At 47.1% G+C, this 26,622-nt stretch overlaps 1 protein-coding gene across 7 annotated transcripts in view; it reads left to right on the top strand.

The window, feature by feature from the left end:
• The window catches only part of Agap1 (ArfGAP with GTPase domain, ankyrin repeat and PH domain 1), a 436,703-nt gene that overhangs the window by 295,261 nt on the left and 114,820 nt on the right, over positions 1-26,622 (top strand). For 4 of the 7 annotated variants that reach the window (XM_051190767.1, XM_051190761.1, XM_051190762.1 and 1 more), the window contains exon 12: positions 11,023-11,181. The exons of the other annotated variants lie outside the window; for them this stretch is intronic. In XM_051190767.1, the coding sequence (XP_051046724.1) occupies positions 11,023-11,181 (159 nt within the window). The remainder of the gene's footprint in view (positions 1-11,022; positions 11,182-26,622) is intronic. 7 annotated transcript variants of the gene reach the window in all.

A 26,622-nucleotide genomic window follows, 5' to 3' on the forward strand; every position in this document is an offset into this window, starting at 1 on the left:
CCTGTCAAAGATGGGTAACACAGAGCCAGCAAGATGGCTCAGCGGGTCAAGGTACTTGCCACCAGTGCTGGTGACCTGAGTTCAGCTCCTGGGACACACGTGGTAAGAATGGGGACCTGATCTATGGGTTGTCTCGTAACCTTCATTTACACATGTGCACACAATAATTTTTTTGTAAAAGATATGTAACAAAGTATCTTTTTCTGTGGTGTTGACAGACCTAACTCTCAGTACTCACCTGGCAAAATTGGTTTTAAGACGTAAATGCAATCATGTAGACTTTTGTTAATTTTTCTTTGGCATCATAACTAAAGAGAACTTAGACTGGGAATGACTACTTGCAGATTTTAGAGAACAATCAACTTTCTAGTTGTAGGCTTTTAAAATTGTGAGTGTGGTCATCCCGAGAATTTGGTATTTGGGTATATTTCACTGCATTGAGGTCTAGACCGGCTTTCCTTCTCTGAGAAACACAATATAGGAAATATAGTAACAAAATTATGTACCCTGCAGTAAAATAATCCCAGCATCATGTCTAATAACGATCGTGTTGAATTACACCTATCTACAAAACAGCAGCCATACATAGCATGTGGAGCCAGGCTCCTGTACCCCAAGAAAAGATGCCGAACATGTCCTTGAAAAAAACAAATCCTCTTAGACTGAAATCCTGGTTGCCAAAAGGAGGGCAGCCTTCCAATGCAAATACTGGAGTGAACAGCCCCTCCTTCGGGTGCGTAAATCATTTGTAGCTCACTTTTTATGGTAGTGTTGTGAATTATATTCTTTTCGGGCTTGTAATTAGAGGACGGAGCAGATGGCGAAGGCCTAGCTTGAAGTGGTGTGACCGTTGGAATAGCCTCTGTTGTCCCACGGCGATTGTAGTGACCCCCCTGTCAGCTTTGAGAGCCTAGACCTGAGACATGTTCTCTGGCTGTTTGTAGCGGGAAGGCCCCGTAGAGAAATGGACTCTTTCCCACTAAGTTCTGATAGTTACAGTTTGGGTTTTTGATTTTTAAAGATAGAATTCTACTGTGTCAGTGTCCGGCTTGGTGCTGCTAGGGGCTTTTCAGGGTTCTCACCCGGCATGCTGGAAGTTCATGACCCCCCCCCTCTCTCTCTCTCCCTCTGTCTAATAACTGAAGCAATTAATTGATTCATTCCTATTTAGTCAGTAAAAGCAAAGGCAAGGATTGTTTGGGGGGCTTTCCCCCTTTAGTTAAACGCTCTGGTAAACTTTTGATGAAGTTACAGTGTTGGTGAAGATAGGCAGACGTTGAATAGGGTGATGAAAATGTATTTTTAAGGATGACTGTTGATGAATGTGTACTTGAACGCTGTGGAAAGCCATCTTCTCAGGGTATGTATTTTTTTTCTTTTTTAATCAGAGCAGGCTATTTTTAATGTACTAAGCCTATAGCTTAAAAGAGGAAGTCTGCCTTTGATGCCATTTGGGGGATGAAAACACTCTTGTTCAATAGAAAAGCGGCATCTTTTTCACGCTCGTTTGAGATCAGTTCGGGCAACACACTGATGCTCATTCAGATATAAATGCCATATTCACTTTGAAATGCAAATTGTTTAAAGAAAAATAGCATATGGTGGAGGTAAGTATCTTTTCAAATCAACTCTTACACTTTAGGGAGGTAAGTACAAGGGAAATTATTCTTTGGAGAGAGTCAGGCTTTTGACACGGGGAAGCTTGTGCTCATCAAGACGGGTGGCTAAGCACATGCACATATCCATATCAAGGAAGGGGCGCTGGGGGGATGTGGATTAGCATGGTAATGTTTCTGCCCCCTGCTAATCAGGCCAACACCAGCTGATCCCAGAAGGGGGCTTTCCAGGAAACTGCCTCCCTGAGCCCAGAGCTGGCCAGGTAGCTAGTAACCCCTGGGGATGTTTAGGAGGAAGTTCCCAGATGAAAAGCTAAACTAGGTGCTTCAGGGACCATGTTGGGACCACAACATCCCAAGCTGTTCAGAGCAGGGTGGTGCCCTCAGACTCACTGCTGGGAAACTTGCTAACCCAGTTCTTGCTTGGGCTTCTGGCTACATGACATTTGCAGTGGCCGGGCAGTGACTTTTGTTTTGTAACTTTGGGAGGAGGGTAAATGCGACCGATGCAGAATTTGTGTGAAGAGGGACAAAATCCAAGCTGGTGAGATGGCTCAGCCGATAAAATCACCCGCCACATGACTGACAACCTGAGTCTGATTCCTGGGACCCACATGGTGAAAGAAGAGAACCAGTTCTGGAAAATCGTTCTTTGATCTCCACACACACGATGGTGGCAAAGGTGCACCCACACACGTGTTACACACAAGCAAATTAGTTCTTTACTAGTTAAAAATATTTGAAGAAATTGAAATATTCTGGACTACAGCTGAATGTACAGGTGACCAGTGCTTGCAGCCCGAGGACCCTTCCTGTCACTGCCTCTAACACACACGCGCACACACACACACACACACACACACACACACACACACACACACACACACACGGGTGGCCCCCACTGACTCAGCCTGCCATGGATAGGACATGTCAGTCGTGACAGCTTGAGTCCTTCTTGCTGTCACCTGCCCTGTGGTCTGTCTGCCATTGACCCTCCCACCACGCCTCCATCCTTGGTGTATATAGAGGCACTGCCCTGTGGTGTGACCCCGGAAAGTGGGTACAGCTGTTTACACCCAATGTGAGACTATGAAGAGCAGCCACAGTGAGCTACTCTGTGCTTTTGTGTCGGCGTGTTTGAATCTGTTTGGGTGTGTGACTTGATGGGGCTGGGGGTGAAAGGAGAGGCGAATTTTAAGAAAAGTGAACTGCACTAGAACACTCTGTGGGCTGTGCTTTAAGAGGGGTCAGTTGAAAGAACAGCCAGGTGCCCTGAGAGAGCACAGTGTGTCCTCTGCAGTCTTCATCCTCCATCTCTCTAGGGATAGTGACTCCTACACTCCAAGGAGGCCTTCCGGGACCTTCCAGCAGGGGGAGCTCTCTGCCCCTTACACCCTCTGAAGGATTCTGCGGCTCTGCTGTGAATGGGGGACCCAGGTGAACTAGATTACAGGTTTCCTAAGGACGTCCAAGCCTGGTGCAGAAGGACTGGGTGTGATGAGGTCAAAGAATCTAAAAAGAGGGTCGGTGCCAGGAATCAGGGGCTACAGGAGTCAAAGTTCACCCACCATGTGCTCCAACCAGTTACATGGTTGATATGACTTTGGAACCAGAGCAAAAGACAGCTCATCCCAGAAATAGCAATAGCTAGATCAACACTGTCACCACCCCAGGCCCAGTTCTTCTCACAAAGAGACGGAGCACTTAGCGTACTGTTACAGCATAGAACCCTAAAGTAGGCATAGCCCATTATTTTGTACTGGGGTATAAGCCGGCCATCCCTACTTTTGCAATAGAAAGTGAAACTTTTATCACAGGTGGTAGGAAATTCTGCCCTTCTCTGGAGAATACACTGTCCCTGTCGCCACTTTGCTCTGTAGACACCCTCAGGAAAAAATGACACTCGTGGCTACAGCCAGAAGATGTGAGGAAAACCAAGGTCCATAGAGAGTCGCCTGCCCACGGTTACCAGTGGTTCACCTCTGTAAGTGAGGCAAGGCCACAGGAGTGTTGGGGTGTAAGAGAAAACAAGGCAGAGGTTCTTAATCCAGCAGACTCAGCCCTGAAGCGATCAGTGGTCACTTGGCCCCGAGGCATTTTTTCCAGGACCTTGTCTGTGACTGGCTTGAGCTTTGAGCATCAGAGCCCATCACAGGTCCCTCCTCCATCCCAGAAAAGAGGAGTGCCATGGCTTTCAGTGGGTACCAGCTCTGGGGCTGCAAACACCACCGCATCCCAAAGACCCCAGCTTTTTATGTCACTTCCCAGGCGTGCCAACAAAATGTTATATGACTGACATGGCATGCATGCCATCTTTTAGGAGGTTGCCTACCGAATAGAGAGCCACCCCAGACTTTTCTGCTGGGAATTCCTGGGCTGCGGGTTGGCATGCCTTGCTGCAGGCCATGCACATGTTCAGCGTGGAGCCAGCAGCTCCAGCTCAGGCTGCGATTGTGTCTTGCGTGTCTTCTGTCATATTTAGTTTGTAGCCAGTCCCGTTGACCAGCTTGCACTTGCTCTTCTAACACGGGGTAGCAAGAGCTCAGGACATACCCTGGTGTAGGAGGTGTAGGTTTCACTAACTCCACAATGTTATCAACACCATGTAGGCACAGGGTCCCCAGCCCTTCAAGTTAATGATAGGGAGCAAAGCCAGCCCCAGCATCACTGGCATACTTCAGTGTGGATTTGAAGGTGTCTGAGATGGTGCTTGTACACACTTCTATCTTAAGTGGTCTTGAGGTCAAAGTCCTTAGCTCTCAGACAGTCAAAGTCATCAGCGTCCTTTATAGACAAGGACTCCTGATTCTTGGCCTAATTAATAACTTGCCAGCATGAAGTGAATTGTCATCCAATGAGAGCCCTAGCCCTTGAGTGCTTGGAGAATAAAAGTATCGTTGAGTGTAGCTGTTTCTTGTGTGCGTAGGTGTTTGCAGAAATGTGAGCTCCTTAAGTATTGTTACAGGAAGGTCCTGCCAGGTACTCCCCTGTGAACACTGGACATGGGGACAGTAATATCTGACCAACTTGTGAAATTCACTTGGGAACAGAAATGGAGCTACATGTTCCATGTTCATGGGTGTATTTTTAAAAAGGAGGAGTGTTAGATGCTGTGACAGCATCTAACTAGAGACACCTGAGAAGAGAGTCTCAGCTGATGATGGATTGCCCGGACCATATTTTCCTGTGGACATGTCTGTGGGGGATGTCTTGATAATTGTTTGATATGAGAGAGCCCAGCCCACTGTGGGCAGCACCATCCCCTAGGAAGTATAAGAAAGCTAACCAAGCATGTATCAGTCTGAGAGTCTATAAGCAGTTTTCTTCCTGAGTCTCTGCTTCAAGTTCTTGCCTGAGTTCTGGTCCTGACTTCTCTCAATGATAGACAGTGACCTGGAATTACCAGCTAAGTAAAGAATTTCCTCCACTGAGCTGCTTTTTTGGTTGGTGTGTGTTTAATATAGCAACAGGAAAAAAGTTAGAATAGACATTGTGCCCTGATATAATTAGAAATGGGTGTATATATATACACACACACACTATATATATATATATATATATATATATATATATAACTAAATATATATGTATATATATAACTATATAACTAAATATATATATATATATATATATATATATATATATATATATATCAGTAAACATTGTAGGGTTGGTTCCTTTGCCTGGCAGACTTAATGAAGACACAGAAATGCTTCAAAGTGTGACCACTGGCCAGAAGTGTATATACTGGAAATGCTTCCTAGCCCTAAGGGGCCAGCTCACCACACCCATGTGTTACACACAGCTCTGGACAGTGGTTTGCATCCAAGTTAACTTTTCTCTGTAGATGGAAGTTTCTGTCCTGACTGGTCCAGCAGCCGTTTAGTTCCAAATAAACATACAGAGGCTTGCATTAATTATAAACTGTTTGGCCAGTGGCTCAGGCTTTTCATTGGCTAGCCCTCTCTTAATTATTAACCCATTTCTATTAATCTTATGTATCTCCACATGGACTTTGCTTCCCTGTGATGCCTGGGCCTGTTGCTTCCTCTGCAGCTACATAGCATCTCTCCCATGATTCAGTCTCTGCCTCTTCTGGAATTCTCCTAGTCTGGCTACATCCTGCCTATCCATTGACTGAAACGGTCTTATTCATCTCCAATACGAGAAACATATATTTACAGCATTCAAAAGGGCAGCCCCCATCATTTCTCCTTACATATTTATGTTTTAAAACAATACTTGCTTGTGGACTTTTGAACTGTATATTAGATGTAGAAACATCATTTCCTAATGTTCATATTTTTCTTATTTTTAGTTTGACAAATACATCTCTGTATCATCCCTGAGGGTATCTTCATGTGTGTGTGTGTGTGTGTGTGTGTGTGTGTGTGTGTGTGTTATTGTTTTGAAACGAGGTCTCATTATATAGCTTGGAGCTCACTATGGAGACCAGGTTGGCATCAAACCTGCAACCATCCTGTTGCCTTTAGCTCCTGAGTGCTGGGATTATAGGTGTATGTCATCAAGCCTGACATAGAAAACATTTTTTGTTTATTGTGTCAAAATCAGTACAAGTCTTAACTCTTGTTTAAATGGAATATATTAGTACATATTTACTCCAATGGAGGAAAGTCAGAATTGTTAGCTTCCTAGCACATTTCCCTCTGCGTTTGGAAAACTCACTAGTTTTGAGCCATGATAGAGTAGGAACCAGTGGGCAGGGTGTTGAGTAGATGGCAGGGCAGTGCAATCAGGTAAGTCATCCCATACTGGCTCTGCTTATTGTATCCAGGAGCAAAGCCTTGACCCCAGCTGTGAGACATTCACATTGGTCAAGTAATTCCGGAAGCCATAGATTTTAATTTCTTATGTATTGGGGCATTTTATGATCAGAGGACAACTTAGGAGGGTCAGTTCTCCCCCACCCCCTTGTATGTGTCCCAGGGAATCAAACTCCGGTCATCAGATAGCAGATGCCTTTATCTGCTGAACCCTTTGCTAGCCCAAACCGTGGGCTGTTTGTTTGTTATTGTCATTTTGAAATGAAATCTCCCAAATTTAACTCTACTTAGAGTATAAAATAAGAGTACCTAAGCAAAAATGTCATCTGTGAGCACTTCCTGGGCATGGCCCTGGGCCACAAGTATAGGTTCCCAGCTCAGAATTCTGCATTCTACTGTGGTCATATATGAGCCTTAAGTTGTGTTCCAGTTTAGTCTCCCCGTTGGGATCTGGGGTGTCCGGGGAAATGACAGCTTCTGAGTACCTGCTTATTTGGAGCAGCCAGGATGGCTAGAGGGTCCTTGACCACCTAAGGTTCTGTTTGGTTCCCTGGGGACTCCCTCCTGCTCAGAAGGTGAGCTCTGTGTCTAACCCCAGCACACCTCACCTGCATCTTGCTACATCTAGATTGTGCTCAGATTTCATTTGACAAACAGCAGGAGGTTAGCAGTTGAGAGGAGCAGCCAGGAATGTGTGAGCAGCTTTGTCCTGTGCTTTTCTGTAGCATGTACACCTAGAGAAAAATCCACCTTCATTTTCCAGCAGTCTGACATCCAGCCAGCAGACAAAACCCTGGCAACCCTAAGCTAGTCCTTCAGACATCTCTGTTTGAATGTTTTATGCTGCTCCTGAGAGTTCAGATGGACTTACTCTCTAGACAATTGAAGTTTCTCTCCAAGGCCTGTTTCCATTCTCTGATAAAGACTTGGGAATCCTTCAAGAAAGCCACATTCGGTGGTTTTGTACATCTATAGCATGTAGAACCACGTTCCAGCAAGGATGTCTAACCACCAGGTCACATGGAGCTGAAGAAAGCTATGGATGCAGCCGAACACAAAATTACTTAAGACTTTTTTTTTTCAGTTGTATTTATTTATTGTAACATGATGTATCCCCATTCTCAAGTGCAGACTTAGTAGATGACAGCATCAAAAGTTTGGACGCCTGTTACTTTCATTTCTGTTGCTGTGATAAAAAATGCCCTGATGAAAAGCAATTTCAAGGAAAAAAATTTTATTTCCGCTCACAACTCCAGATTACAGTCCATCAGTGGAGGCAAGTCAAGGCAGGAACTTGAAGCAGCCAATCGCATCGTATCCACAGTCAAGAGCAGAGAGAGATGCATGTGCCAGTCCTTCCTGTTTGGCACACTCCATATGCTCTTACCACACAGTACAGGGCCCATAGCCAGGGACTGGAGTGGGTGGCCCTTCCCACATCAATTAAAACAACTAGGGCAGTGCCCCACAGACGTACCACAGGCCGCCCGTCACCAGACCACCTTCAGAGGCGCTTCTAAAACGTGGGTATCACAACGCCCTCATGGAGAATGGACAGAGGAAACATTGGCTGTGGTGTTGAGCATTATCACCGCAGACCAAAGATAGACAAGTTCATTTTGAGTTTCTTAGGTGTTTGGGCCTCATGGCCTAAAGCCGGCACAAAAGGCATGTAGGCAGAATCATCGTGACATATTGTTAATTGGCAGCAGCCTCTAAAGGCTGCACAGGGCCAGAGGGCCTGGAAGACCAAGGAGGAAGCTTTCCCCTCACTCCCTGATGCATAGAACCTATTTTTGTTTTTACTTCGTTGTTCTGAAAAGGATCCTCCTAGCCTGGAACTCTCTCTGTAGCCCAGGCTGACCTGGAGCTGGCTTCCTGTCATCCTGTGTCCACCTCTCCAGTACCGTGGTTTAACGTGTACCCTTTCCATCCTGTTAGCTGTGTTCCACGGTTTCTGTCTTCAGGGACCCCGTGGGATAGAAGTCAGAGCAAACCAGGGGAGACACTGGGGTAGCATGTGCTGGCTCCTCACTAAACACAGGTTTATGTGCGTGCGGCATCCTGGAGCCCAGGAAAACAGTGTGAGTACCAGAGCTGGTGGCAATCATGCCAGCAGAGAAGCAGCCAGCTGGCTTGAAGCAAGGCCCAGGGAGCAGCCTCAGCACTGGGACCCCGAGTCTCACTGCCCTCCCTCCTTTACATCCCAGCCCTGCTCTTCTTAATCAAGCCTTGCTCTTGAGACCCTAGAGGCAGTGGACCCAGGAGAACAGCCTGGCAGAGGGGTTACAGCAGGAACATGGCTGGCACAGGCTAGCAGAGGCCCAGCTCTGTCCCTTGTGGAGGGATCCCCTCACCTGTCTTGAAGGATGCTGCCTCTGTACTGTCGGATTGTATTTACAAGAGGCGGCTTCAGGGTGGCCTCAGAGGAGGCATGTGAAGAACCCCAGCAGCTGTGTGTGATGTCTCCTTGGTAACAGTGGCCCCTCCCCAGCTGCTAGGAGGAGTAGGTCAAGAGCAGAGTCTTGTTATTCATGGCACTGCCCACAGACATGGGCCTCGGAATATTTCTCTTCCTTTCCAGGGTGTTAAGACATACCTGTGCCTTCAGATCATAACAGCTGGAGGAGGCTGGCCCTGGGGCTTTGACCAGAACCCCTCACCCACATACCAGCACACGCGCTTGCACGCGCACGCACACATGACCGTGCACCTGGTCTACACATCTGTGGGGATGAAGAGCTTTGCTTGCAGGTGTGGTTGTGTTACTAGTTTGTGTTTAGAGTTCTTCAAGGTCCACTCACTCACAGAACCTGGATCTCTAGACACCTGGGAGCAGGTGGCCTGGGACTCGGCCTTTTGAGCACTCTTAGGCCTGCTTTTCTGGTCCCTGGACCTCACTGTGAGCAGCGAAGTCTGTGGCCTTCAGTTCTTTCCCTTTGTGTCACTTCGGGATTTTGGTCTGCACTCACATGCGTGATTTCCCTTATGACATTCAAACCATACTCGGTTCCGACAACAGCAAAGAATAGGTGTTCTGTTCCGGTTTTGCATTTAATGTAGAGGCATTCTGGTGCTGGTTGATATGGACTGTCAACTTGAATGGTCACAGAGTGACCAGGGAGTCGTGTCTGTGACTGGGTTTAGAGGAGGTGAAAAGACTCGACCCTAAATGTGAATGACAGTATTGCCTGAGCTGTAGCCACGCACCAGATCAACCTGGAGGGCCCAGTAGACTTCCTGGCACTGGACTTCCTGGCTATTGTTAGAATGGTGACCAATGAACCGTACCCCCAAACTGTGAGCCAAGCACGAACTTCTTCCCTTAAGTGGTTTTCCTGGGGTGTTTGGTCCTAGCAATGAGAAAAATAACCAGTACAGACTCCATTTAGCGTCTTGTGGCGTTCTTTTCCATGTACTGCCTCTAGCAAAGGACTCTAACTTGCCTGTGTGTGTGTGTGTGTGTGTGTGTGTGTGTGTGTGTGTGTGTTCATGTGGCTATGTGAGTGTGCAAGAATGCATATTCTTTCAGCACCATCCCTCATCCACCAAAATCAGAAGCCTGATTTTTTTTTTTTTTTAAGCCTAATTTTCCAGAAGAAAATCTGAAAGTTGGCCAGACTTGGGAACTACTAATAGGCTACTCACTTAACAGTCCCACCCCATGAAAATCCTCAGTTCTAAACTGAGACAGTTTAGTACATACTGGGTTCTGAACCAAAACAACTAGAAAAATTAAAAATTATGAAACCAGTAGCCGGGCATGGTGGCACATGCCTTCTCTGTGAGTTTGAAGCCAGCTGGTCTACATAATGAGTTCCTGGACAGCCTGGGCTATGTAGACAGACCCTGTTGAGAAACCCTGTCTTTACAGGAAGAAAAAAAAGCCAGTATCTCCAAAGATCCACAAAACTGTCTAACAGTCCCAAGCAGTGGTCATGATTGGCTGAGCCTTAGGGGGGAAAAGTACTTAATTATATTTTTGAGTCCAAAGTTTATGTGACCAAGCATGTACTTTGATGTTGAGCAACTGACTCAAGCCATTAAGCGTACAACAGAACCGTCTTTCTTCCCTGTCTGTGTGAGCTCTGAAGCCACTGGGATGACTTTTTTGTTCTGCAGAATCTTTACAGGGTCAGGAGTCAGGGTTTCCACCTCCACCACGGTGCCTCTAGAGATTTAGTCATGTTGATCATAAGGCCGCCCTATGAGCAGCATCCCCTGGTACCAGACAGTCGACTCCCAGTGGGTGAGCCTGTATAGATAGGTCCGTGCCACCAGCCTCTGTGGTACCCTTTTTGTCCTGTGGTGGCTCTTTTTCTGGACTCACTGTCTTTAGAGATTGCAGTAGGGCCACTCATCTTTGTAACAGTTTCGTGGGCAGTTATCTGCAGCCTTCCTTCACCGTTGCTCAGTGGGGGCCCCATTGGGGTCCACAGCAGCCTTTCCTTCCTTGTGATCTTGTGCCGTATGATGCGTCCTTTGATTTGCCACATAAGCAGGATGACGGCAGAGCACAAAGGTCAGGTACGTGTGCCAGCTTGAAGCCCCATAGACGAGGTCGCGCTGGCTTCTGTGGTCTGCAGTCCGTCGTGGTGTTCACCTGACTTGTTTATTCCTAGGGAATGTCACTAGTGCGTCTGGGTCTCAGATGGCAAGCGGCATCAGCCTGGTCTCCTTCAACAGCCGACCCGATGGCATGCACCAGCGCTCCTACTCTGTCTCCAGTGCCGACCAGTGGAGTGATGCTACAGTCATTGCAAACTCAGCCATCAGCAGTGGTAAGAGGGGGCACAGACCGCGGCCATCTCCAGGTCCTGTGTGAAAGCCAGGGGCTGGGCTCAATGCCCAGGGCATCCATGCTCCATGGGGAGCATGGTGCCATGGGGCTGCTATGACAGTGGCACCCATGTCTCACCAGTCATCTGTAAGCACTTTGTCCTTGATCTCCTGTCTCATCCACATCCCATCATTCATCTGTTCTCCGCTGGTCAGGATGTAGACCTTGAACCCTCTTCACTGGTCAGGTTTGAAGTTGTGGCTGTGGATGGGACAAGTATCTTACCGGTAGTTACACGTCAGGGATATAGTGTCAGAAGTTTCGTGCCAGCCTTCTGCCCTTCGTGGATCGCTAGCATCTCACCCTTTGGACATAGTTTGTACTGTTTAGTCAATTCATTCTCTCTTAGGCTTACAGGGTTCCTGGTGTAGGTTCTGGGGAATCCCCTATGCCATCATGTCTCCTAGATGTCCATGGTTTTTGACAAGTGTGGCCTGCTTCTTGGGGGACAGATGTGGCACCCTGGAAACTGCCTTTTGACGTATGTGTGACAACATGAATTATGCAGTGTGCCTCCGCCCCGTGCGCTGGCTGGTGCAGCTTGCTTTGCTTGTGGCATTCTGTCTGTGGCCTGTTCACCGGTATTTAAGGGAATTCCCACTGTTGCATGTAATCTATCAGACAGGGTTTGAGAGTCATTTTAGCATAATTTGTTCTAATTAAAAGATTCCACGTCAGGTCTTCCCTGTGGACCCACCAGCTGCTGCAGCAGGATGCTTGCTTTGGGTACACACCATCTTACTTCTGGTTGCTCCACGGTGCTCCAGCAGACAAGGCCAAGCAAATGCTTCCTAGGAAGACTGCCCGGATGCAAGAGAGAAGTGGGGTCAGGAAAGGCGGTCTGAACCGAGAGGTTTCTGACAGCTAGTTTCCAGGGGTTGGCTAGAAGGGCAGGAGCCCAGGCTGTTCCCAAACACTGGGTACCATGTGCCACCTCCCTCCAGGTAGTGCCATCCCACCTTTTAATGCATAGATCCATCAGGGACCAGCCCCAAGCTCCACCATTTTTAAGGACTACAGGAGCACAGAAGCCTATGGGAATTTAAGTAAAAAGTGTAAGTGCATTATAAGACCTCTCATCGTCAAACATTCTCATTCCGTGCTTCATGGTAGTAACTGAGGAGACAAGCAGGAGAGGGCTTTCCATCATGTTTTCCTTTAGTTGATACAAGACCCTTCTTTTTATAATCACTTTATCCACACCTAACCGCGTCCTCTCTCTCTCTCTCTCTCTCTCTCTCTCTCTCTCTCTCACACACACACAAACACACACACACACACACACACACACACACACACACACACACACACACACCACCCATCTCTGGTCTGTATGTCAGGGTTACCAGCGGCTTGCCATATGGCAGCTTTGCAGGCAGGGCCCAGAAGTATTAGCTTAGCCTCCACCAGCATAGTGAAGGGCTTATCTTCAGGCCCAGCACTAAAAGTCGTTTTCTCTGCCCTGAATTAAGATTTCAGCTTCAGAGAACTTTTCAATCTTTCCCCTTTGACACACGGGTACCCCTGGGGCTTCTGCCTCTAAGCGGCTGCGAGCAACTCCTAATTAGATAGATGACTGTGCAGTGGGTAAAACTGGGAGAAGGAGGCGCTGGCTGAATTAAGAGGAGAAGGCTGGAGGAGCCCGTTCTGTGAGATGGAATGCCCCACTGCTTATGACTGTTGCTGTTGTAGGACTTTGCATTCAAATACCTGAGTGTAAAATTAAACATCTAATATAATTTGGCATTGCTAACGTGAGCCCGGCATCTGCCCTCAGAGAAAAACCCAGACAGCTCTGTTCAGGGTTTCAAATTGCTGTCTGCTGGCTTGCGAGCAACACCGGGGATTGGATCCCTCTTCCACTAAGTACCACATGCTGCGCCGTGTAATTTTTTAAACGCCGAGTACATTCGTCTCGCACTTCCGCACTGAAAAAGGCTGTTCCAGTAGTACATGAAAAATTAATTTTTTTACATTTTTCCTCACTCTCCTAAGTGTTTGACAGAAGTAATTTTTGCAGCAAGAGAGAATAAAAAACTGGTGGCTGTAAATTCCTGTCCTGGAACCTCTTGTGTAGATTCTTTATGGACCCAGAATTGATCTACATGTCAGATCCTGTTGTGGTCTCAACTGTTTATCACCGTAATGGCAGTAGTGAGCCCTGGAACACCAACTTATAATCCTGGGTGAAAGAAATTGGTGTTTGCAGTCAATGAAGAGGAGCTTAGCATTATTGATAGATTCAGAACAATTATCTCTGCAGCAACTATTGGCTGAGGGTTTCCTCAACCCTTACTGGAAGCCCGTAATTTTTTATTTTTTATTAATCATCTTCTTACGAGTAATTTTCTCTGGAAGTGTTAGTCAGGAGTGAGCATTCCTGCTTCGAGCAGGGGGCCCTGGAGGGCTATCTATAGCAAACTTGGTTGTCATAGCACACTTCAAGGCGAGATGTTTGTTTTAGATGCATCACCTCTGTGCCAAGGGCAAGAAGCAATGTCAAGGCCCCCTGTGCATCAGTCTTCCGGTGTTCTGGAATGTCTGGTGCAGTCTGCCACTCCCCACCACCACCACAAATACCCATACCCACCCCACCCCTTGTAAGTGCCAGGCTTGGCTGATGGCCTCAGCTGTGGCCGTTGCTGTGGCAACAGCACCCTCACCCCTCCTCCCGACTGCGAGGTTGTTCTGAGAGCTCCACCCTTCCACAGATTGCTTCAATCCAACAGTTTATCTTCTGCCTCAGTAACTGGCTGCCATAGCGAATACATTTCCTCATACGACTTGTCAGCACTCTGCAGTGCCCCGGGTTCATGTACCATTTGTTTTGGGTTTTTGGTTTTTTTGTTTTGTTTTGTTTTTTTGTTTTTAATGTTTCTACAGGGAAATTGTACCTGACATCTGTGTGCCTATACTTGTACCTGCGTGGGGATGGGGGTCCTCCAGTCAATTATGTGACTTCCTTCCTGCTACGATCTATGGTTGTTCGTCAGTGGGTCCTGATAGAGAAGTCCTAATTTCCAAGGATTTTTCCCATTGTGGAAATGTTTTGCAGGTCTGGTAATTCTCTGTACTTTGTTTTGTTGTTATAGCTTTTGGTATACCCCATCTAAGAAGGTCAGCAACCCTTAATTTGAGAACAGAAGGGCTCCAGTAATCATGCTGTCCCTGTGGCTAAGGACCATAACTTCTTCAGTGTCTCTGTTTTGTTTGAATCTGATGGTTTGGGGTATTTGTTTGGGGGAATTAGATGTTTGTCTATGGATATTATACTGGCAATTCAAGGACCTAACCAGAAGGTGGCTGTAGTGTGCCACTGCTTGGCTTTGACCAAGTTGGTAATTTAGGGAACTTTAATGGGGGGGGGGGGGTAGAACGTGTTTCATGTCCCATACCTGACATTCATTCTTTGGGAACCGTGACACACTAAGAGCACCCCCTTAACAAGTATCCACATTCACACCGGTCTTTTAGGTTCTTTTCCTTCTGTGGTTTTGTTTCCTAATTTTCTAAAGCAGGGCTCCAGTGGAGAAGCATACAAATTACCTGTCTTTTTTACAGTGCTTGCTTTTTTAGGGAGCTGTGTGATGGAAGAGACGGGTGTTTTCCCTTCTACCATGGATCGCGAACACCCGTCTGTCAGTCCCTCCCAAAGCTTCATGCGTTGGAGAAGCATTTCCTGGTTAGTCAACCCTGTGCTACCACATCTCAAAGCCTGATAATCCTGTCTCAGGCCCCTGCAGGGCAGGGGTCTGCTCCACACACCACGCTAGGCGGCCTCATTAGAAGGATGACCCAGGCTCCCTTCTCTGCATGTGGTCTGAGAGAAAGCAGGAGCTTCCTGGGTAGCCAGCCACAGGGGAAAGGTGGATTTCTCTCCCTCCTGATCAGAGTGGATGTAACTTTGTATTCTGCCTCCTTGGTTCCTGGCTATCAGCTATTTCCAGCAGTAGCTGCTGACCCATTAGAAGTAGGACAGCCACATGCCACCCCAGTTACCAGGGCAGGAAGCAGTGACTTTCATGCCTGGAAGCCAGCAGGCCCCTTAACACCACCAGGCAAAAGTCTAAGAATGTTTGAAACAGATGGCCAATGCCATGGGTCCTTATAGTCCTCCATGCTCAGAATCTTCTAGACCACTGGTTCTCTACCAGGGGTGATTTTAATCCCCCAGTGAATAGTCATTGATACCTGGAGACATTCTTGATAGTAACAGTGGTTCAAGAAGGGGGATCTGATGGACAATAACTAGGGATGGAGATAACTACCCCATCCAGAAGAGCTTCCTGAGCAGGCTTAGCTGAAACCACACAGCATGGTCTCCTGATACAGCATATGGTCTTTGGATCTGTGTTTCCTTCCAGCTGGTAGTAACCATACATCCCCGGGAATCAGTGAGAATTCTTCTGAGGAAATGGAAGCCAACTTCCGTTGAGAGCTACTACAGGTCCTTGTCCACAGTCTGAGTTCTATGCAGCTTTTCCCACTGCTGCCCCAGCAGGAATGGTAGCACCAGGAGCTCGGTGGCAATCCAGTTGCCACTACCGGGGAAGCGGGGAGAGGGGGGATGGACATAGATTGACATTCACAAAATAGTTACTACTTGACAAGGCTTGTCTTAATTAGGGTTACTATGGCTGTGATGAAACAGCATAACCAAAAGCAACTTGGGGAGGGAAGGGTTTGCTTGGCTTATGTATCCTGAGTCACAGTCCATTACGGGAAGCCAAGGCAGGAACTCTGGCGGGGTGGGCACTTGGAGACAGGAGCTGATGCAGAAGAGGGGAACTGGTGTAGGCCTCTTTCAAGAGGCAGCCATGCATGTAGAGAGCACCTAGCCTAACCAATGCGGAGCATATCAGGCTGGATTCAGAGATGCTGTGTTAATCATCCCTCGGCTCTTCCTTTAGCTTGACGGCACCAAGGATGCTGTATGTCGTGGGGAAACCACTGTACCAAGGGTTGCGAAGACCCTGCAGCAAGGAGAGTGACTTGGTACCATTGCAAAGAGCAGAGGGGGTGGGCCTTGGCTGTTACCTCAGTTTCCAGACTGAGGAAGATGGGTCAGAAGGTAGTGCTAAAGGCCTCTGTTCAGGTTCCACAAGCCTCTTGTCCAAACAGCTGCCAGTCAGGAGCAGGAGTCTCTGCAGGGTGACCCCAGGCCCAATGGACTCCTTTGTGCCGTCACATTTCCGGGAAGATTTTTGGCAGTTTGGGTTGTATTGAGAACAGACAGCAGATGGCAGGAGGCAGGGCAGGCTCAGAGACTATCGTCTGGTGATAGGGTGGTAGAAGATGGAGGCTGGGGGTTATGTGGTAGCTGCCACTCTCTCCTTACCCTGCTCCAACCTTCCTCTTCTACAAAAGGGCTCTCAGTCTTCCTGTATGCTGCCCTCTCGGATGCTGTTTTTACACCTAAGTCTCTAGGTCAGGCCTGTAATGGAGGATTTGGAAGGCAGAGGCAAGAAGATTGCCAGGAGTCTAAGGCCAACATGGGCTACATAGTGAGTTCCAGGCCAACCTGGGCCACAAAGTGAAGCCGTTATCTCAAAATACATACATACCAATTTCTGAGACAATTGGAGACGGGCTTCGTGTGGGTTGAGCTAGACCCAGAACATGGCAGTGTCCCCTGTGGTTTTAACGGTGTAGCCACTTGTGCAGCCTTGGTGGCAGCAGGATGTCAGCTGAGCATCTATTCTGCTCTCTACTTCCTGACTAAGGCTGCATTGTGACCATCCGATCCGTCTCCATCCTGCAGCTGCCACTTCCTTCCATCGATGAGCTGTAACCGAGCCCGAATCAACCTTTCTCCCCTGAGTTGCTTTGTCAGACTATTTCACCACGGCAACGGGGATAGAGGCCAAGACAGAGTCATGAGGAAAATCAGAGGCCAGTTCTCTGGAAATCTGTCTGGATGACATGTTTTCACCACCGTCACTTACCTTAGTAGCTAATACCGTTTGTTCCACGAGAACTTGTTGACTGTTTCCTGTGCTGTCCCACCACCCTGGGCCTGGGAGTGGGAGCCACACAATTCCAGACTCTCTCCAGGATGGAGAGTGGCAGATAATCGGTGAAGAAACAAATTGAAATATACTTGTCAAGTGGAGAGAAGTGAGAGGGGATAAGAGACATCTTCGCAGCCAGGCCATCCTGCATGCTTTCACACGCCAACTGCTAAGTGTGCCTTTCCTGGCTACAGACATGACATTCATTCACTTAGCAGATCGAGACTGCCTTCCGACTTGGTGCCTTTGCGTGAATCCTATTAGTCAGACATATTTAGTGTCTCCGTACTGAACAGGTGCAGATGTCATTGTTCCCAGAGCATAGCACTGTGTACTCAGTGTTCATACTGTGTTGGATATTATGGTCTGGAGAGGGCTTCAGATATGTGTGACAATGTATATGAGTTCTTCCCATATGAAGGACTTGAGTGTCCACTGTTTGGCTATCCCAGAGGATCCTGGCACCAATCCGTTCCAGATACCAAGGGAAGGTTGCAGCAGTAAGTACTTCATCGTGTGCAGTGGAGGGCTGGCACACATTGATCATGGTCCCCAAGAAGAGAGAGACACCACATGGACCTCGGTGCTGTTAGGACCTCTTTAGGCTGACAGCATGTGGTGTATACATAAGGGGAGGAACGTGGTGACTGACACACGTCACAAGGCATCCTTGGAGCTCAGTGGGTGGACATCAGGACAATAGGTGGAGGTCAGACACAGTCCTGACATGACAGTAATATGCCCATATGGCTCCCGGGGACACGGTGCTGGGATTTTTAAGTTGGTCAGAATTCATGTGAGTTACCATATGCAGAGTGACAGACCAGGGCAAGAACAGCAGGGCAGTATGTCTCGTCTCCCATCATCTTCCCAGCACTGTTGATTCAGTACCACTGTCACTTAAGTTGTGGTGTTCCTTGGTCCCCGCTTTAGGAGCTGTCTTGTAATGAAACAAACACTATGACCAAAGCAACTTGGGTTTGCTAAAAGGTGTTATATGGCCTACACTTGTTCATCACTGTTCATCATTAAAAGAATTCAGGACAGGAATTCAAGGAGGGTAGGAACCTGGAGGCAGGAGCTGATGCAGACCATGGAGAGATGCTACTGACCGTCTTGGTCCTCATGACCTGCTCAGCCTGCTTTCTTACAGAACCCAGGACTACCATGGTGATACCACCCATAGTGGGCTGGGCCCATCCACATCAACCATTAAGAAAATGTTCTACAGGCTTGCATACAATCTGGTCTTAAGGAGGCATCTTCTCAGTTAAATCTCCCTCTTCTCAAATGACTCTAACGTGTCAAGTTGACACAAAATTTGCCAACAGGGGCCATTTTTCAATGCCCTAACATAGAACTGTATTTTAGTTGCTTCAATTCTTAAAACTTTACAAAATCGTTTAGCTGGGTTGTTTTTGTTGTTGTGGGCCCTTATATTTTCCATCACAAATTTCTGGTTTTTGTTTGACATTATAGTTTGGTGGGAAAACATAAGCAGCATACTGAGTGCATGTGGTATTTCTTCAGCTTCAAAGGAGACCGGATGATCGTCCATTCATACCTGATGAGACTTTGTCCCATAGTCGGATGCCACTCTTAGGCCTGGAAAATACTCACTTGGAATTTCTGTCGTTTGGTCAGGAACTCAGTTTGGGAATCCAGCAATGTGAAAAACTGTAATCTTACCATCCCCTATAGCCATCAGCTGTTGGTGTAAAGTTAGTGTTCATGCATTCGTGTGTGTAAATACATACATACATACATTGTTTGTGGAGGCCAGGGGTCAGCCTTGTGTGTCTTGGGACACCTTCCACATTGTACTGTGAGATGAAGTCTCTGACTTTGGCTTAATGTGCCAGCTTGACTAGGCTGGTCAGCAAACCTGTCTCCGCTTTCTGTCTTAGTTACTCTTTATTGCTGAGATAAAACACTGCAAAGCAACTTATAGATGAAGAGGTTTTTTCAGCTTACAGTTCTAGAGTGGTAACAGTCCATGATGGCTGGGCTCGGGTAGCCGATGACAGGCTCACATTGGGGGCTCACATCTCTGAACTGTGGAATATTTACTGGGAATGGTCTCTCTGTGTCTTTTTGAAATCTCAACGCCCACCCCAGTAACATGCTTCCTCCAGCAACTCCATACCTCCTAAGTCCCCATAAATAGAGCCAACAATTGGAGACCAAGTATTCAATTTCCTAAGACATGGGGACTATCTTATTCATATCATCATATTCCCCAGTGCTAGAAGTTTTGTTTTTTTTTTTTCTTTTTTTTTTTTTTTTTTTTTTTTTCCTTTTTTTTCTTTTTTTAATGTTATGGGTGTTTTCCCTTGAGTATACGTCTGTACACCATGTGTGTGCCTGGTACCCACAGAGGCCAGTGGAAGTCGTTGGGATTGGAATTAAAGACAGTTGTGAGTTGTCATGTGGCTGCTTGGAACTGAACCTGTGTCCTCTGAGAGACTGGCTAATGCTCTTAACTACTGAGCCATCTCTCCAGCCCCGAATTCTGGAATTTGAAGTGTGCATTACCACACTTCATTTTGTTTTGTTTGGAATATGGGTTCAGAGAATTGCACTCAGGTCTTCACACATGGCAAACACTGTTATCAATTGAGCTATCGAAACATTCTTGGTAATATTGGATAACTTTTAGGCTTTTCTTGCTTCCTGCGTAAGAAGTGTAGAGACCTAAAGGGCATTTAAGAAAATAAGGCACAAAGAATGAATAGAAGTGAGCGCCAAAAATGAGCAGTTAAAAAAGCCTCCTAAGATGCCTCCTCAGATGACTATGAGGGCGTGAACTCGCAGAGCTCTGCAGAGGATGGCCATGTGTCCGCTTGCAGCCAGCCTCAGGTCCACTGCACATTTGCCCATTCGTGTTTATACCCAGTAGCTTTGGATCCTTAAACTTCCTATCTTATGGGAAATCTCTGCCTGGTTATCTGACAGATAAGATTATTAACAGAAAGCGTTATTAATATTAATTACACAATGATACTAAAATTTTTATATAGCAGAAGCAGATGGTTATTTAAAATGAGTTAAGTTTTAGCCTTTTATGAAGAAGCATTTAAACATATTTAGTTATAAATGCTATTTTAATTGACACATTATTTCTACAGTGGGGTTTTTAAAGTCTTATTGCAGTTGCAGGGAAGTGTTTCTATGTCTATTTCAATCTCTTAACACATGTACTTCCTTGCAGAAAAATAACCATAATGCCATTTCAAAGGCAGAGTGGGAGAGGGCTTAATAAAAACGTATCTCCATGATTTCCACAGCTGCTTATAGTTCCAGGAATTCGGCACCGACATGTGACCAGCTGTCCAAAGCATTTGTCGTGTTAACAGTGGTCTGGGTTATCTTTTCTAGGTAGGCTTGCTACTTTTTATTTTTTACTGTTTCTGGATCCATTTTAGATTCTGCACATAGCCGAGTGTAGCACTTGAAGAATTTCCTACAGAGCTGAGTGGAGCCGAACCCCTTTATAAGCGTCAGAAAGTTAAGCTTAATTTCTCAAGGCTGGAAACTCAACTTTAAACCAGCTGTTGGCCCTTCATTTGATGGCAAGCTTTGCATTAATGGCAACAAGTGAAATAAGCATTACCCCTCCCCTAGCCACACCCCCACTTCACCCTGACTCCCCAAGCTAGCCCCAGGACCTTCTCCAGCATGTTAGCTGGCTGGAGTCTAGAGGTTTGTTTCCACAGGTGATCAGATGTGTCTTCAATTATAAGCAAGCTCATACTTGAGTAGATGGTGCCACTGATATTTTCCCTCAAGAAACGTGCATTAAAGCCTAATCTATAAGAAGTATACTCATAGCACAGCAGAGTGAGTGGTCACAGATAGGGACAGAGTTCTGCATACAGTGGAATGTTCAACTGTGCCTCATTTCCAGCTGTGCCTCCTATCTCCCAGATCCTGTTCTTGACAGTCGCAAGTGCAACTGGAATCCCCCATGCATTCGAGGCTGAGCATGCCCAGTGGGTTGCACTTAGGTGCCCACTCTCCATATAAAGCCTGTGAGCCCTGCAGCCTTTGCACTATCAGTGATTCGTTTTCATTTTCTCATCTCCTCTGCTACTCATAAAGTAAGAACCAAATATAACAAGTTATACCAGTGGCCTAAATCCCCCTAGAAGGACCAGCAAAAACTGGCAGCTGCCTGCCCCTAGTGTATGGATTATTCATTGCGTCCCCTGACAACCACAGCGCTGAGGTTCAGGGTCTCTGTTTCTGGAGGCTGCAAACTTCCGCTGGGGAAGAGAAAAGATAATGAGGTCCTCGCCCAGAAGGTGTCCTGGGGTCTGGAACTAGAAAGACCGCTGGAGCTCAGTGGAACCGCTTGCCTCATGTGGGTAGGGCCTGGGTTCAGTCCCCACTGCCGCAGAGGGTGAGCGATTGGATGAGAGGATGTACACCTATTGCATCCTTGTCTGTAGCTATGGTCCAACCCGGGAGGCGCTAAAAATAGCCATGAAGCTGTTCCCTGGGAAAGTGAGGTATTTCGCTGGCAAGGGCCTACCTGGCTGTGTGAATACATAGGTTTCTTCTCTCGCTGCTGTGATCAAATACGTGACAAAAGCAACTTAAGGAAGAAAGGGTTTATTTTGGCTCAGGGTTACAGGATACGGCCATCATGGGGGAAGATATGGTGGCGGGAATGGAGGCAGCTGGCCGCGTTGCATCTGCAGTGAGGAAGCAGACAGAGATGACTGGTACTCGGTTGCTTTGAACTCAATCCAAGACCCTCAACTCGTGGGACGATGCTGTCCCCGTTTAGGATGTCTCTCCCCACCTCTGCTGTATCTGGAAACAGTATACAGACTTACAGACATGTCCAGAGGTCTGTCTCATGGGTGATCCTAAATTGTGTCAACTTGACAGTATTAACCATCACGATGAAGGTCTGTGCTGGAGTTTGAGAACTCGGAAGATATGGTGAACATAACTGTATCTGGTCTGGTTTGTAGCCCTAGTGCCCACAGATAAATCTGGACTAGGAAAGTCCTGGTACCTGGCCCTGGTTCCTGACCTGGGGGAAACTCTCTCACCTGATGGTAACTGAGGTTCCTCCTGCTCATCAAGACCACCCCAGCTGTCAATCAGCAGCACCCTGGGAAGGCCCAGCTACAGGGTGTCCCAGGTGTGTAGACAGGTATGAATAGTAAGAGAGAAAATGAGCCTTGTGCAGAGTTGGGAACACAGGGTGGTAGAGCGTCCTAGGAATAGGGTTGCCATCAGAAACAGGGTGCAGTGTGCGCAAGCTGGCGGAGAGGGGGCTCTTCCTGGGCTGGGGAGGCTTCAGGTAATCCCTGCTTTCAACCTCCCCTTGGGGATCAAAGGCAGCGGTAGGGGAGAGGAGTGGGAATGAGGGATGCTTTGATGGGTAGCCATCCTGGATCCTACCTCTGCTGCACCCACTCCTGACCCTGCTGCCAGTCACAGCGGGCTGGGCCTTTTGCTTAAGGGGAAAGAAGGAAATGTCAGTTATTATGTTTTGGAACACAATCTTATCTTCTTGTTTGATTTTTAAAGCAATTTTCCCAAAGATCAGCCATCAGGTCTGGCTGAAGTATATTGACAAAATTTTAGCCATGATGAAGAAAATGCTTTAAACCCCAAGAAATCTGACCCTGGTTCTTGGAACACTTTGATGGAGCTTCTCTCTCTCTCTCTCTCTCTCTCTCTCTCTCTCTCTCTCTCTCTCTCCCTCCCTCTTTCTATCTCTCCCTCTCCCTCCTTCCCTCTCTCTTTCTCTCTCTTTCTCTCTCCCTCCCTCCCCTTCCTTCTTTCCTAGAACAAAGCCCAAATTCCAAAATAACATGATGAAGTTTACTAGAGCAAATAAAGTCCATTCTTTTTTTTTTGAGTGATCTAACATGCATGCTAAATTACTCATTGTTCTTTGCTAGAAGTGATATTAACCTTAGTTATTTTTGTTGTTGTACTACAAAAGTAATCAAACCGAAATTATTGTACATGTAGGTGAACCTACCTCCCATCATAATCCTGGTCATTAAATGTTGGTGTTGATAGCTTAGGGACTGTTTGTCTCCTGATTGGTTTTTTAGATTTATTTTTATTTGTTTATTTTTATGTGTAACTGTCTGGGTGTATGCTTTGTGTGGCATCAAGAGCCCATGGCAACAGGAAGATGGAGTCAGATCCTGTGGAGGTGAAGTTCCCGGTGCTTAGGAACTCCACCGTGTGTGTGTGCTAGGACCCAAACTCAGGTCCCCTGGAAGAGCAGAAAGTGCTGTGAACTGCTGAGCCACCCTCATCTCTTACTTCTGTGTGGGAAAGACAGTAGGGCCCGTTGGTCTGATGTTGCAGAGTCATTTCCAAAGGTTGTGCTTCATCCAGCAGCCCAGAGATGGAGGCCATTCATCTTCCCGCAGGTTTCACATTGTAAGTGGACCAGCACACCAGATGACTACATTAGCATTAACACACCATATTGTCGGTGCACAATTGTCGGTCCCCTCTCTTTATTCAACTGAATGTGCTACTGTAGCATCAGAGTCAGAGCCGGGGTGGCCAGATCTGGCTGCCCCTTGGACTCCAGCGTGGGCACCTACCTATATGAAGTAAGAAAACAGTCAATAGCAGGCTAGCAAAATTCTAAGATCCGGGTTTTCAGGGTCATCGCAGAACTCTCCACCTACTCTTTCCTCTGTTTCATAAAACAGGTCCCCAAATGTAAATGGGGTGTTGGAAGTATATCTTTATCAAAATTGTTTAGACCATTCAAAGATTGTACATGTTGAAAGCAGGGACCTTGCCAAGTGACATAAACAATGATACTTCGTTTTGTTTGGTTTTTTGGAGACCGGGTTTCTCTGTGTAGCTTTGCAGCCTGTCCTGGAACTCACTCTGTAGTTTGAGGCTGGCCTCAAACTCACAGAGATCGCCTGCCTTTGCCTCCTGAGTGCTGGGATTAAAGGCCACTGCCCAATGACATAAACAAGGATACCTTAAAGAGCTCTGAGTCTGAGCATCCACCCGTCACAGTGAAACATAGGATTGTATTAGTCTGTGAGGGTTTAGCATTACAGAATCCGTCATTTATTTGTGTAGACTGGATCTCACTGTGGCACAGACTAGAACCCGCCATTCTCCTGACTCAACTTCCAGAGCATCCAGGTGGCAGGAGCATGCCAGTCCATCTCGTTTCTTGTTTTGTATTTGTTTTGTAACCCATAATGTCATTTGGACTCGTTCACTAGCTTTGCCAGACCCAAGAAAGAGCTGCCCTGCTCATGTGCATGTCCACACACTGTGGGGGGAGGGGTAACACAGTCTTGTCCCTGTTAGGCCAGCAGCTCTCTGTTGTCCCCATACATCAATGCTGTGGTCCTCCGAAGCTCAGCCTCATCTGCCTTGTCCCCAACATACCACCCACCTCTGTTGCTGCACCTGTAGGGCTGTCTGTTCAGGGCCACCGTAGATGAATTCTCAGAGGCACCAAAACCTTTAAAGCATTCCCCGTGAACAAAGATTGAAGGGCAGGGGTGTCCGGTCCCACTGGGCAGCCTCCAACCCTTGACTGGGACGATTGTCAGAGCCCAGGTGTGGCAGACAGGCTGGGACATGGAGGCTGTCAGGTGGCCAGGCCTTCCTTCTGAGGCACCGGACACCGTGACGTTATCTTTGTCTTCTCTGGCTACAGTATGCCACCCATGCTCAACAAAGGCTGGAGAACACGGTGAGGGTCCCTCTTCGTGACCCACCCACCCGCCTCCTGTTTAGGAATCACACAGGAGATTTTCAAAATGCATCGTAGATGTTTACAAGGTGATATTTCCTTGAGTATGAGCAAGAGGGGGTGGATATTACAAATTAGCATTTGATTTCGTTTAAAAAAAAAAAAAAAAAGACTACCCTGGTGTTTTCCACAGCTTCAAACATAACAAAAGGTTACATGCAACCCCCAAGGGAAAATAAGTTCTAATTCATCATCATAATATGTTGGCAATTTATTCTCCACATTTCTCTGGCTGTGAAGACATGTAGGCAGATTTATCAACTGGTAGTTAGAAGCTCTTGGGTTTTATGGTCTTATGTTCACCTGTGAGTCTACTGCACGGGCATGTACTGGGGGGAAACCATTGTTTCTCCTGCAGTCAAAGACTGGATGTCATTCTTTACGCTGCACTCATCTTGTTTTGCATGGTGTGTGTGTCTGTGTGTGTCTATGTATGCACACATGTGAAGGCGAGGGGTCAAAGTTGGGTTCCTTCATCATTCTCTATCTTATATTTTAAGGCAAGGTCTCTCACTGGCCCTGGAGCTGGCCATTTGGCTCAGCTGGCTAGCCCATGAGCTGTCTCTGAATTCCCAGTGCTGAGGTTATAGACATGTACCATCACACTCAGCTTGTACATGGGGGTTGGGGACATGAACTCGGGTCCTCATGCTTGCAAGGCAGGCACTTTAGTGACTGAGCCATCTCAGCAGCTCCTGGCACTTTTTGTTTTGTTTTTGTTTGTTTGTTCTTTGTTTTATTAAACACCTGCTTGGTTCTGGGTGCCCCCTGTATATCAGTTGCATTAAAAGAAGTTTTAAAGTAAAAGGAGGGGTTCTGAAGCGATCTCTCGGTGGTTAAGAGCACTGGTTCTCTTCCAGCATCCACACGGTGACTCCTGCTGCAGGGGCTCTGACACCCCTCTTTTGACTTTCTCAGGCACCAGGCACACGTGGTACTCAGACACACATACAGATAAAACACGCATACACATAAATTTATATGCAAACATAAAAGTCTAGGGGAACGGCAGTACACAAGGCAGCTATAGAAAGCTGAGACCAAGGCAGAACCAGAACTGAAGGGGAGTGCCTCTCAACCCCATGGCTACTGGAACTGAGGGGCTGCCTGTGGTCTCACTGTGGTTCACACAGCTTTAATTGTGACAGTTCTAATGTTTAATTGCCCAAGAGCCTCTCCAGTAGTTGCCAAGACTTTCCCTGTGAAATAGTCTCTCTTTAGCATAAGCAGTGTCTGTTTTGTTACCGTTCTGGTTGGGACGTCTTGAGGTTAACTATGTTGGGTGATGGTTGCTGGAGAAAGCAGTCTTTGTGGGTTGCAAAGTCTTCAAGACGAAGGGAGGCTGCACTGTCCTGTTGTCACCCTTAACCGTCCATCCCAAGCCCCCCTCCCAGCCTTCAGCAGTTATTGGCATCCCTCTAATGTGGGTTACAGTGCTCTCCAGAACATCTGGACCGCGGGTTAGAGCTCCTATTTTATCTGCTGTGGGTGATACAGCCTCTTGCAGAGCCTGACTGGTGAGAAAGTGAGTCTGTCTGTCCATCCATCCAACCATCTGGTACCTCACTCGCCATATGGTGGAAGGTCCATGTGT

Source organism: Phodopus roborovskii, unplaced genomic scaffold (genome assembly GCF_943737965.1).
Source record: "Phodopus roborovskii unplaced genomic scaffold, PHOROB, whole genome shotgun sequence".
NCBI classification, from domain to species: Eukaryota; Metazoa; Chordata; class Mammalia; order Rodentia; family Cricetidae; genus Phodopus; species Phodopus roborovskii.